Source organism: Perca flavescens, chromosome 6, assembly GCF_004354835.1.
Source record: "Perca flavescens isolate YP-PL-M2 chromosome 6, PFLA_1.0, whole genome shotgun sequence".
Taxonomy (NCBI): Eukaryota; Metazoa; Chordata; class Actinopteri; order Perciformes; family Percidae; genus Perca; species Perca flavescens.
In genome coordinates, this window is record NC_041336.1 from 20366823 (window position 1) to 20378873 (window position 12051).

The 12051-nt window shown below is 37.7% G+C and overlaps 1 protein-coding gene across 1 annotated transcript in view; it reads left to right on the forward strand.

The window, feature by feature from the left end:
• The window catches only part of dgat1b (diacylglycerol O-acyltransferase 1b), a 16545-nt gene extending 4494 nt beyond the window's left edge, over positions 1-12051 (forward strand). Inside the window, exons 5-17 of the mRNA XM_028581648.1 lie at positions 1817-1869; positions 2412-2517; positions 5942-6070; positions 6680-6748; positions 6903-7006; positions 7370-7408; positions 7622-7663; positions 7783-7827; positions 8465-8577; positions 8765-8830; positions 10045-10132; positions 10281-10343; positions 10937-12051. Coding sequence (XP_028437449.1) covers positions 1817-1869; positions 2412-2517; positions 5942-6070; positions 6680-6748; positions 6903-7006; positions 7370-7408; positions 7622-7663; positions 7783-7827; positions 8465-8577; positions 8765-8830; positions 10045-10132; positions 10281-10343; positions 10937-11086 — 1067 coding nt within the window. The 3' untranslated portion in view covers positions 11087-12051. The remainder of the gene's footprint in view (positions 1-1816; positions 1870-2411; positions 2518-5941; positions 6071-6679; positions 6749-6902; positions 7007-7369; positions 7409-7621; positions 7664-7782; positions 7828-8464; positions 8578-8764; positions 8831-10044; positions 10133-10280; positions 10344-10936) is intronic.

The following is a 12051-nucleotide window of genomic DNA, read 5'->3' on the forward strand; positions in this document are numbered from 1 at the left end:
TGCAGGGATGAAAAAATAGAGGCAAGTTGGAAAAGGGGGAGAATGAATGAGTGGGGAAGCATGAGAGAGAACGCTGATGCGCAGTAGAAGAGGAGGGGGGGGGGAGGAAGAGATAGATGGAGTTAAGGAAAATGACGTTGGTTAAAAGACAGCTGAGGATGGGAGTGTGTTTACAGTAGCATCGACAGTAAAGCAGCTCATTCCCAGAGGGTATTCAGTACTTATAAAGTCACTGCAGCAACTTACACACCCACGCGCATGCACTAACGCACACACTCCAACACACTCTGACACACAAATAACCCAACACAAAGTCAATAAGAAGTCTACAATTAGCCTACCAGCAAAATGGGTGAAATTTAGAAAGCCTGAATAGAAAGTTTTTAGGCAACTGTGCCTGTGAGTGACCGAAATAAAAAATAATACTTGACACTAGTGTAAGGTATCTCATTTTGTTGCAAGTCTCTTGCTGCCAAAATATCTCCCAAAAGCTGCTCTGTGGATACCTGATGAAAAGTTTACGTGTGTCTAACAGGTGCTAAATGGTGCTGTTTGTTCCAGTTTCATGCACTAGTGGGCTCAATAGTTGCTGTTTGACAAAGATGCTCAACATAGGCCCCTTTCCAAAAGAGATCAAATAGAACATTAGCAGCAGCAGTGTGCTATGCATTTCCTGAGGTCTCTGCTCTGTGTGATACATCAGAATCAGAAAAGGATTTATGATTTTATTTATTGTAAGTAACACTTACAAGGAATTTGCCTTGGTAGTTGGTGCATACATAAACCTATAGATGTTAAACATTTATATAAAATAAACAATAAATACACAGACACAGTAAAAAAAAAAAAAAAAAAGACCTTTTGAAGAACAACTTGTGGACCTTTTTTTTTCAGTTGAGCAAATTTTGCTGAAATGAATTACATTTTTGCAAATCACTGTTTTATGAAAAAGTCATTAGCATATTAAAAATATGAGTGGTCTCTGTGAGAGGAAATTACAGATAGTTCTCCTGGCTGTATGTTATTTTGTAGAGGTGCCTTTAGGGGTAAGATAAAATGATAAAAAAAATCATTTATTTCACAAAAACTTGGTGAAGTGATGTCTGCTTTATCTTACTAACTTTAAATGGTGACTCTTGTCCCTTCATAGTACAAAATATACCATGAATTAAAAAAAAAGCATGTGACTGCACCATTAAACAAATTGATATGGAATGGCAACGCTGATGGGTAGTTGCATTGATGACAGAATGATAAGAACCAGTAATAAAAATGTCTCACAGTTAACACATATGCCCCCTCAAGATTAGATTGATTGACATGCTAATGCACTGATTAGGGTCTTAAAATGGAACAATTGCTGCAATTATGTGCTATCAGTGTGGCTCAGCCTGGTTAGGGTAATGAGCAAATCTACATACCAGTGGTTTCGTTCATTCAGCAGTGAGTTACACTGCAGTTTAAACTGACACTGACACAAGATAAAAAAAAAAAAGAAAACATCTACATACTATTCGGCCCAATTTGCTACACACAAAATCAGGCTTAGTGGCAACAATTAATGCATAATAACATGTGCATTAAATAAATTAAAAAAATGGGGCACTAGAAACTTACTTTGAGTCCAAACTTTATTTGGCTCCCAATAGTAGCATTTTTTTTTTTTTTTTTTTTTTTTTTTTTATAAAGTCAGGTTATTGTTCTCCTTTTATTTCCTTTCCTAAAGATCTGAAAATGACAACTTTGCATGTGAAACAAAATTGAATCTAGATTTTTTTAGAGGAACTGACAAAAATCTCTCCTTGTGTTTTGACAGTTTCCAACATGTTCATTCTGGTGGCTCTCTACACAGAAAGGCAGCTGTCGAAGGTGAGTGGAGAAACTCTGCTTGCACTTAAACATCAGAGCACTGTGGATTTTAACTGAACTGTTGAATAGTGAGCACTTTCACAACTCCCAGGATGGATATTTTTTTTTTTCTAAAACTGACTGGATAGCTGACCCTCCCAATTGCATCTGCTAAAGTTAAATGGTAAAACGAGAAATAAGTTAGTCACCATCTGCATTTAGGGCATATTCACTTATGCTCTGTCTCTTTGGCATGAATATGGAACATTGTGAGCTTTTTAAAACTTTAATAGGCCACCATAACTCGAAATGTGGTTCTGTTTTATTCCAATGATCTGTTTAAAAGCAGAGCAAAGAAATACTTACAATGTTCATGTTTAAGCACTGTATTCTTTTCATTGTCTTTAGAATAAGCTCACCAACAAATGACTAAAGTAAAAAATCTGCTAACAAAATAAAGGCAGTTAATCAGGTGACGGTGGTTTAAAATAGGACAGCGCCAACGTCTTTAAGATTTAATATAAAAAGTCTTTGTGTCCCTCTTTGCCTGTCTTTCTGCCCAGGGTTCATTCACTGAACTTGTTGGATTTCTGGTCCATTGCATTAACTTGGCAATCATGCTGACATTCCCTGCTGCAGTGGTCCTATTGGTCCCCTCCATGACCCCAGGTAAAATGTTTTTTTACTGTTATTAAAATACCATCTCTGCAGCCTTGTTAACTGCAGTTCATAAAACAGTTTACTAAAATAGTAGCATCTATTATGCAGCCAAACCATTATCCATTCATCGGTAACAATGTTGCCATTTGTATAAAACAGAAAATAATGTAATTGTAATAAAGATGAAGAGGACATTCACATCCTTGCCCTTCAGAGAAACAGTCGACTAGTTTGATAGTGCAGTAAAAGACATTTCTTATACAGAGACATAATTGGAGTCGGTTAGTGGTAATGGACCAGTTGGTCATGACTGGATTATTTCCAGCTGGCTCTGAGGAGAGGAGAGGAGAGGAGAGGAGAGGAGAGGAGAGGAGAGGAGAGGAGAGGAGAGGAGAGGAGAGGAGAAGGGGGCAGAGGATAGGAAAAGAAAGGAGATGGTAGAAGAATGGATGAGGGGAGAGGAGAGATTCCAAAGTAAGTATGGTTTTCAGTACAGGGTCATCCAAGGGTCACCTTCTTCTGTCTTCATCAGGCTGCCTGACAGAAACCATGGCCACCCTCCACAAACTACACAATTTACGCATGATAAATACTTTACACAACATGATACACCAGCACACTATATTCCTTGGATTGATTAATTCAATTACTCATTAAGGTAACATTATAGATTCAATTTTGAAGAAAGTTGCCTGATGTGCTTTGGTAAAAATGTATTTAATGATGTTGCTCTTTGTTTGGTAAGTCAGTGACTCAATATAGCATTTAAAGGTCAAGAGAGAACTCAGTTGCAAGCAACAGGTCATTTGACTGCCACCAAATATAATAATAATAATTTATTGTAGCAAATGTGTTTTAAAAGTGCTAACTTTTGGTGTAATGGGCAGTTATTAACATTTATATATTTAGGTCAGATTTTCTGGCAGTCTCAGTCCTCTTTTCTTCAAACCTTAGTTGGGACACCTCTAACTTTACTTTTATCCTTCATGAGACAGACAGATAGTTTTTAGTTTTAGTGTACAATTAAATGATTGTTTTAGTCTCTCCTCTCTGCTCCTTTACTCTCTTCTGTTCTCTCACTGGGAGGTAAAGGAGTCAGTCCATCTGTCTGTTCTCCTCTCTGCGCTGCTGTTCACACAGGAAGGGCAATGACAGAGGGCAGGTGTGTGTGTGTGTGTGTGTGTGTGTGTGTGTGTGTGTGTGTGTGTGTGTGTGTGTGTGTGTGTGTGTGTGTGTGTGTGTGTGTGTGTGTGTGTGTGTGTGTGTGTGTGTGTGTGTGTGTGTGTGTGTGTGTGTGTGTGTGTGTGTGTGTGTGTGTGTGTGTGTGTGTGTGTGTGTGTGTGTGTGTCTTTTGCATATACTGAACACTGCTTATCCAACTGGTATTCAGCCAGATCTAAAAACAAACTTCATTTGGCGTTGTATTGAATTTCTATTGAGTAATACTGTAGTGATGAGGGGAAAATATTCTTTCTTTACTGTCATTATTTTGTTATTACCACCACTTTTGATGTCATTTTAATGTGTACAAGTATGTTGCAAAGAATAGCTGTGTTTATCTGGGTTTTATTCTATACACTTACAATATAGTCAGACATTCTGGAGCATCACATACAGTGAAGTCCTTCATACTTGGTGTGTTCTAAAGTAGGCGTAAAACACACTGTAACACTGCTTATGCAACCAGTATTCAGCCATTGTACATTTAGCAGTGTACAATGTGAGGTATTAAACTGTTTTGTTGAACTTCATTCAAGTTTCTTTGTCATAAAACCTAAAGCGTGCAGATGTTCCTGGCAATTGACAGAGAGCTACATGTAACCAACGAGGGAAAATAATCTTGTGACAGACATAAGGACTCTAAAGGAAGACAAACACTTTGTCAGCTTTTTTGAATGCAGGTTTATTGACAAAAGTAAAAAAAAATCTAGTCAGGTGCTTCCGGTCAAACACAATGTCACAATGTCTAAAGGCCATGATTTTCAGCCCTTTTGTTTAAAATATACCTCACATTCATTTCTAGTGGGAAATCATAGCAAAACTGTAACACTGCTCCATAGTCATTGTTACTGAGAACAAATACATTATTAGAATCAAAATCAAACATTTACATTTCATTGGTCAACACATCTCAGATCCAAACTTATATAATTATCCATATTGCACAGGCTTGAAAACAAGGTGTGTCAAATTGTGTCATGTGGGGTAGGCTACATACATACGGTAGCATGTTAGCTGATTGAGCTAAACCTGGCATTTCTAGTGGCAGAACAAGTTTAAAGTGTTTACCCAGATCTAAACACTACCCAAAGGCACATCTTGCTACAGAAAATGAAGCATGTTGAGTTTACCTGGTGGATCCTAGAGTCTGCTGACGGAGGAAAACAACAAAAATAGTACAGAGACTTTTGACATTTTACAGATTTTTAAAGTGAATGGTTGTGAGTTCACAGACAAATTCATGATTTTTGTTGGGGAATTGTCAGTGGGTAAAGATGGGCTCCTCTGGTATGTTTCTTCCACTCCACCTTCTTCTCCACCTCTAGTTGTTTCTATGATTTGTATCTACTGTAGCTGTGTTTGGAGCCAATCTAGTTGTCTAGAAGTGACATAGAGCCAGATAGACAGATGGTAAATGGATAAGATCTGATGTGGTTTGATGCCAGGTGTGCTGCCACCTCACCCTATTGGCACAACAGGCCATTTTTATTTGTGTGTAAGTGCACAAGTGTGTATAGGTGTGTGGGTATATGCTTGTTGGTGTGTGTGTTCCTCTCTGTTCAGAATCATCCTTTGCTATCAAGCATATGGTGACCATTGATAAAGCCTTGGCAAACTCTCTCTCTCTCTCTCTCTCTCTCTCTCTCTCTCTCTCTCTCTCTCTCTCTCTCTCTCTCTCTCTCTCTCTCTCTCTCTGTGTGTGTGTGATTGGGTGTCAATATACAAAATTATGTTTTATTAATTAAGTTATATTTTAAATCTTTCACACACACTGGTAAACATGGCTATAGTGTATAATATTGTCCTTGGCATAGTTGGACTGCTCTCATACGTTGAGCTGAGATGATTTATTTTAATGGCCTTGTTTTGTTTATTTAAGATCAAATGACGTTTCTTTCTCTCTTTCCCTTTTCCACTCTTTAAATCCTCCCTCCTCTCTTTTTTCCCTCCTGGTTTCCACTCTCTCCTGGTCTCTCTACCCCCTCCTCCCTTCTTCCTCACTATTTCTATCCTCTGTTGGCTTTTTCTCATCTCTGCTTCTCATCATCCCATACTTCTAGGCAGTATATCAGTAAGTTACATGTTCCCACATTACAGCTTTATTCACATCAAAGTGTTAACTATCATCTCTCTCTCTCTCTCTCTCTCTCTCTCTCTCTCTCTCTCTCTCTCTCTCTCTCTCTCTCTCTCTCTCTCTCTCTCTCTCTGTCAGTTGGCGGTGCGTTTGTTCTTGGTTCTTACACCATCCTCTTCCTAAAGCTTTACTCCTATAAGGACGTCAACATGTGGTGCAGAGAGCAGAGCACTGTCAAGGCCAAGACACTGGCCAGGTCGCTGTCTTGTAAGTCACAAACACACTTGCACATACATATTTTAGAATAGTTTATTTATCATTGATTTACAGACCACGAAAAGCAGTTTAGCAGCTCCGCATTGACGGCATAACACATCATTAAAAACCCAAACAGTCATGCCAGGATAAAATAAATAAATAGCTTTAACTTAAAAAGTTGACAGCTTTTGGATAGAAGCTGTTTTTTAACCTGTTTGATTTGGACTTGATGGATCCTGAATCTCCTACCATCTCCTATTTTGGTAAGATACTACATTTAAAACCTTTCGAGAATGAATTATTTGCTCATTTTAAAGGTTTTACATTCCTTACCCAAAATGATCTCTCAGCCCCTTGCTCATGCTGTCACAGTGACGTCTAGCGGCAGATACTTGATACTGCAGCTCTTAGATAAAGTGAAAGTTGGACAGTTATTTACAGAAACCGTCACAGTCACTGTGTGCAAATCTTAATTATATAACAGAATCTGTTGTATGTCAACATCCACACTTGATTGTCATTATATTATGTTCTCTGTATTTGAATGTAATGACTCCCTTACATACTTTGCGACGCCATGATATTGTGCATGTGTTTGTGTATTAATTCTGTCCACAGGTCCCTCAGCACAGCACTTAAATGGAGGCGACCGTAAGGTGTTTTACCCTGGCAACCTCACAATCAGAGGTACTCCAATACATCTTTGTATCTAGTACATCTAGTGCATTTCGTGTTTGTATGAAACTTTATTGATAATGTCATGTGTCACTACCTCTTTTTCCTGTTTCATTATGTCACATGTTTTGACTAACTGTCACATTGACCTCCTCCCTGTCTCTAGACATATACTACTTTGTCTCTGCTCCAACTCTGTGCTATGAGCTCAACTTCCCTCGCTCTCTTAATATTCGCATAGGTTTCCTGCTAAGGCGACTGCTTGAGATGGTGAGTAACTATCTCAATTCAGCATCAGCCAGAAAACATCACCTTTGCTGTAGCTGTTTTTTCAAGTCAAAAAGAGCCCCCTTTTCCCTGATTAGGATGGATCTTAGTGCTTAGGAGTGGTTTGTGAATGCGTTCACAAACTGAGATTTGGGGACATGGTGACCCCACAGTCCGACAGGGCAAGGGTCATGAGCTGTTAGACAATCAGACATAAACCATTTCTGTTCTAAGCAGTATAGGAGAATTACTTTCCAGTGATGATACATAATTTATAAGTTAAAAGCTTCACGGTTTGTTATCTGATGCACTGCTCATATATCGTTTCATGTCACTCACTTTATTGATGTGTGTCTTTTTCCCCAGCTGTTCTTCACCCAGCTGTTAGTTGCTCTCACTCAACAGGTACTGGTGGTCTATTTGTCTGTCCATCCACATTTCAAGTTTTTTAATGCCATGATAAAAGGTGTTGTTGTTGTCGTTATGCCTTAATTGCCAGAACTATGAAAGTACTATGGAAAAACATTACGCTACAAATGAAGCCAATATGCAGAATTCACAGTTTCCGGTGCATGTCTGAAAATGGCATAATTGTGCTTTTTGCTTTCTTTCCATCAGTGGATGATTCCCATCATTCAAAGTTCCATGAAACCACTAGAGGTGAAGAAGACCAAATGAGGCTAACACTGCACAAAACAACATGGCGTTGCATTGTTTTCAAATGCAAAGTGCTGCTGTGCACCATTTGTTAATCTATGGGTCTCTCCTCTCCTCTGTAGGACATGGATCTGTCCAGGATGACTGAGAGACTTCTAAGATTAGCTGTGAGTAAAAAAAACATATATACACGTAGAATCTTTTACTAATGTTTTTGTCTTCATGCTTGCTGTGAGTTGATGACAAACCCATAGGATGAAATAGCATAACACATAGAGCATAACAAAGCCCAACAGTAGTGGGGATAATCGCACTAAATTATTATAATAATAATAATAATAATAATAATAATAATAATAATAATAATAATAATAATAATAATAATAATAATAATAAGATATGTGATAATAATCACATCTAAAGGCCATGATTTTCAGCCCTTTTGTTTAAAATATACCTCACATTCATTTCTAGTGGGAAATCATAGCAAAACTGTAACACTACTCCATAGTCATTGTTACTGAGAACAAATACATTATTAGAATCAAAATCAAACATTTACATTTCATTGGTATCTTTTACAAATGTTATTGTTACACCAGGATCACAGCCACAGGGGATAATGCACTGCACATTGTACATAGTCATATATATGCTAGTGATGAACTCACTGTACATGAGGATATACCATGACTTTGATGAGAGTATGGGTACAAAACAAGTTTTGCATCTCCTCTTAAACGTCTCCCAGTCATATAATGTATTTTTAATTTGAGTCCTTCCATTTCTCTAACCCTACTCCAGGTTCCTAATCACTTGCTGTGGCTGATGTTCTTTTACGTGTTCTTCCACTCGTCAATGAACTTCACAGCTGAGCTGCTGCGCTTTGGGGATAGAGAGTTCTACAAGGACTGGTGGTAAGTGTGTGTGCGTGCGTGCATGCGTGCGTGTGTGTGGGTGGGTGTACCATTATTTCCTGCATGACAATAGACTTAGGCATAGAATTTAAGTTTTTCATGTTCATCAATATTGATTAACTTCTCTTAGATCCATTGTTTAAACCCTGTAATGCTTCAACACTCTATTTGCGGACTCTTCTTTCAGGAACTCTGAGACAGTGACATATTTCTGGCAGAACTGGAACATTCCTGTACACAAATGGTGTCTACGGTGAGTTATTCGCACACTAACACACTGAGTGGAAGCAATGAAATTTATAGAACACAGGGGAGAGCAGCGGGTTTGATGCAGGGAGACAGACTCAACAAGACACACTGATGTATTTGGGAAATTGATTCATCTGGCTGCGAGAGAGTAAGTGCTAGTAATAAATATGGGGCCTGCAGCCACTTCCACATGCACTAACACAACAGCAGGAGCCAATGCAATATTAAGCCAGACAAAGCAAATTAAATGCTATTTACAGGGTTTAAAGCCTATTTACTTTGAATTCCTGTCAGAGAGGTAGAACTACAGCAGATAACAGTGGTGCGCATAAGTTTATGAACCCATGCTAAAGTTGACTAAAAAGAGGAATAAAAAATCATCTTTTGGAAATTGATCTTAATGCCATAATAAAAAAACTTGGAAAAATCCAACCTTTAAGGATGCACATTTTCTTTGTGAATCAATAATTTATCGGAAATAAATAAATGTTCTTCCTTAAAATACAGCGGGCATAAGTAAGTACACCCCTATGTTAAATTCCCATAGAGGCAGGCAGATTTTTATTTTTAAAGGCCAGTTATTTCATGGATCTAGGATACTATGCATCCTGATAAAGTTCCCTTGGCCTTTGGAATTAAAATAGCCCCACATCATCACATACCCTTCACCATACCTAGAGATTGGCATGGTTTTATTTCAGTTAGCCTAATAGCTAGTTTGATTTGCATTGAGAGATGATTTTATGGAAAGTACCCCATGCCAATCTCTAGATAAGGGTATGTGATGATGTGGGGCTATTTTAAAATAAAAATTTGTGTGTATACTTATTCCCCCTGTGTTTTAAGGAAGAACATTTATTTATCTACGATACATTATTCATTCACAAAGAAAATTGGTGTCCTTAAAGGTTGGATTTTTCCTAATTCTTTTTTTATTAAGGCATTAAGATCAATTTCCAAAAGATGATTTTTTTATTCCTCTTTTTAGTCAACTTTAGCATGGGTTCATAAACCTATGAGCACCACTGTAGATATAAGATATTTCAACATACAGTATCACACAATAGGAATAGGAAAACCGATAGTAAACGTCTGATAAAACAAATAAGTGAAATCTTTGTCAGTGTATTTGACATTCTAATTTACATTATACGTCCATCCACACCTTCATCTGTCCATCCATCCATTTTAACATCTGTTCTTTTGTCTGTCTTGCAGCCACTTTTACAGGCCGCTGCTTAGGAGAGGATTTAGTAAAATGGTCAGCCAATCAGCTGTCTTCTTCTTGTCGGCTTTCTTCCATGAGGTAAGAGCTGAGACCAAGACCACTTTCTCTGCTTATGTTAACACTTTAGATAGTAGGTCTTCACTGTCCTCAGGTCAGATTATGTTTTATAGAGAACCACATTTATTTGATGTAAGAATTTTGGTTTCCCCATCTGTTTCTGTGTCAGTACTTGGTCAGTGTTCCTCTCAGGATGTTCAGACTTTGGGCCTTCATGGGCATGATGGCACAGGTAAGACCCGACACATATCACTGATGACAAACGAAAAGCTGTTTGCACAAACCTCTACTGTACTGGTATTTACAAAATACATTTTTCCATTTAAAACTGCATAATGTATAATGCATAATAATAATAATAATAATAATAATAATAATAATAATAATAATAATAATAGTGATATAGGTATGAATGTTTTGCTAAAAATATCCTTCTTAATGTTTGAAAAAGGTTAAAGAAAATGAGTGTAGGTAGGTCTGGCATTTAGGAAAAGGTTTGTGTAGCACAATCACACTAAAATTCTAAATAGTGGATGTTCCTTTTGACTCCTATGGGACATTTTAAACGGTGTTCTCAGTGTTTGGCCTTGGCTTCAGTATCATTAACTGAGTTAATTACCTCATTAGCATGACAGGGCATATTTGATGTATCATGGGGAATAAAGTAGGACAATAGGCAATTTAAGGGCCTCTTTGCTGACTTTGTTTATTAGATTTAGTTTGTTATTCATTAGAGTGTGCTGAGTCATAAAACTGAACAGAACCCAGAAAAAAAACCAGTCACCAACTATGTTTATTTATTTTCAAATTTTATTTACTCATCAGCTTCCGTTAGCCTGGTTTGTTGGTCGCTTCCTGCGTGGTAACTACAGCAACGCTGCAGTGTGGATGTCGCTTATCATTGGTCAGCCATTCGCCATCCTGATGTACGTCCACGACTACTATGTACTGCATTACAGACAGGAGGCTACCTGATGTGTGTACACACACACACACACACACACACACACACACACACACACACACACACACACACACACACACCTACCCTCTTTCTCTGACTTTGTCTCACTCTTTCTATCTGTCACAAATACAAAAGCACTACGTAAATCCAGTGCAGAAAACCGATGTCATACTAATAATAATAAATAATAATAATGTCAGGATGAACTGATCACATCCCGATCATAGCATGTTTACATAAGACACCTTGGCCGTTGTATCTTCCTGCAATGTAATGTTTTTTTCTGCTGAAATTTATTTTTCTTCAAGCTAGGAAAAGTAAGAATAGCTAACAGGGAAAATATTTAAAGTTGAAAACGTAGAAAAACGTTAAATCTTGAAACACTACTGTAACCTAGGAAGGGAGGCTTCGCTTCTGTTTCAAGTGATTTCGTCATGCAGCATTTCACTCAGGTGATTTTTCTTCCAGTGCCTTTTTAAAACGTCAGACGGCCAGTTTGGGTCAGTTTGGGTACTGTGTGTGGTACTGCAGAAAACCTTTGTTTTACCAGAGTTGCTCCTCTTCTGCTGTGTGCATGGACCGTATAATGACTGTGGCTGAATTGTATCTATTGTCCAGTTGACAACATGATTCAAGTGCCTTTGTAAAAGTTGTGATAGAGATTTATGTTGCACTGGGTTTCTTTTTTGTAAGCCAAAGGGCCCTCAATTTGTCTGGTTTGACTATGAAATCGAACATCACTAGAACAAATTAATGTATGCTGGTAGAATTTTATTAATGTATGATTTTTATTTTTTATAATAGTTTTTTATTTTTTTTACCTAGTGACATTACAATAACACAGGTCATGTCCAATCACGGCAACATTGTTTGTGTATTGATTTTTGTTTTAGATCAGAACAAACACGTACTATGCAAAATCACTGAATTAGTGTGTTTTTGTCATGCTCAAATAAAGTCTTGTTTTTAAGTGTGA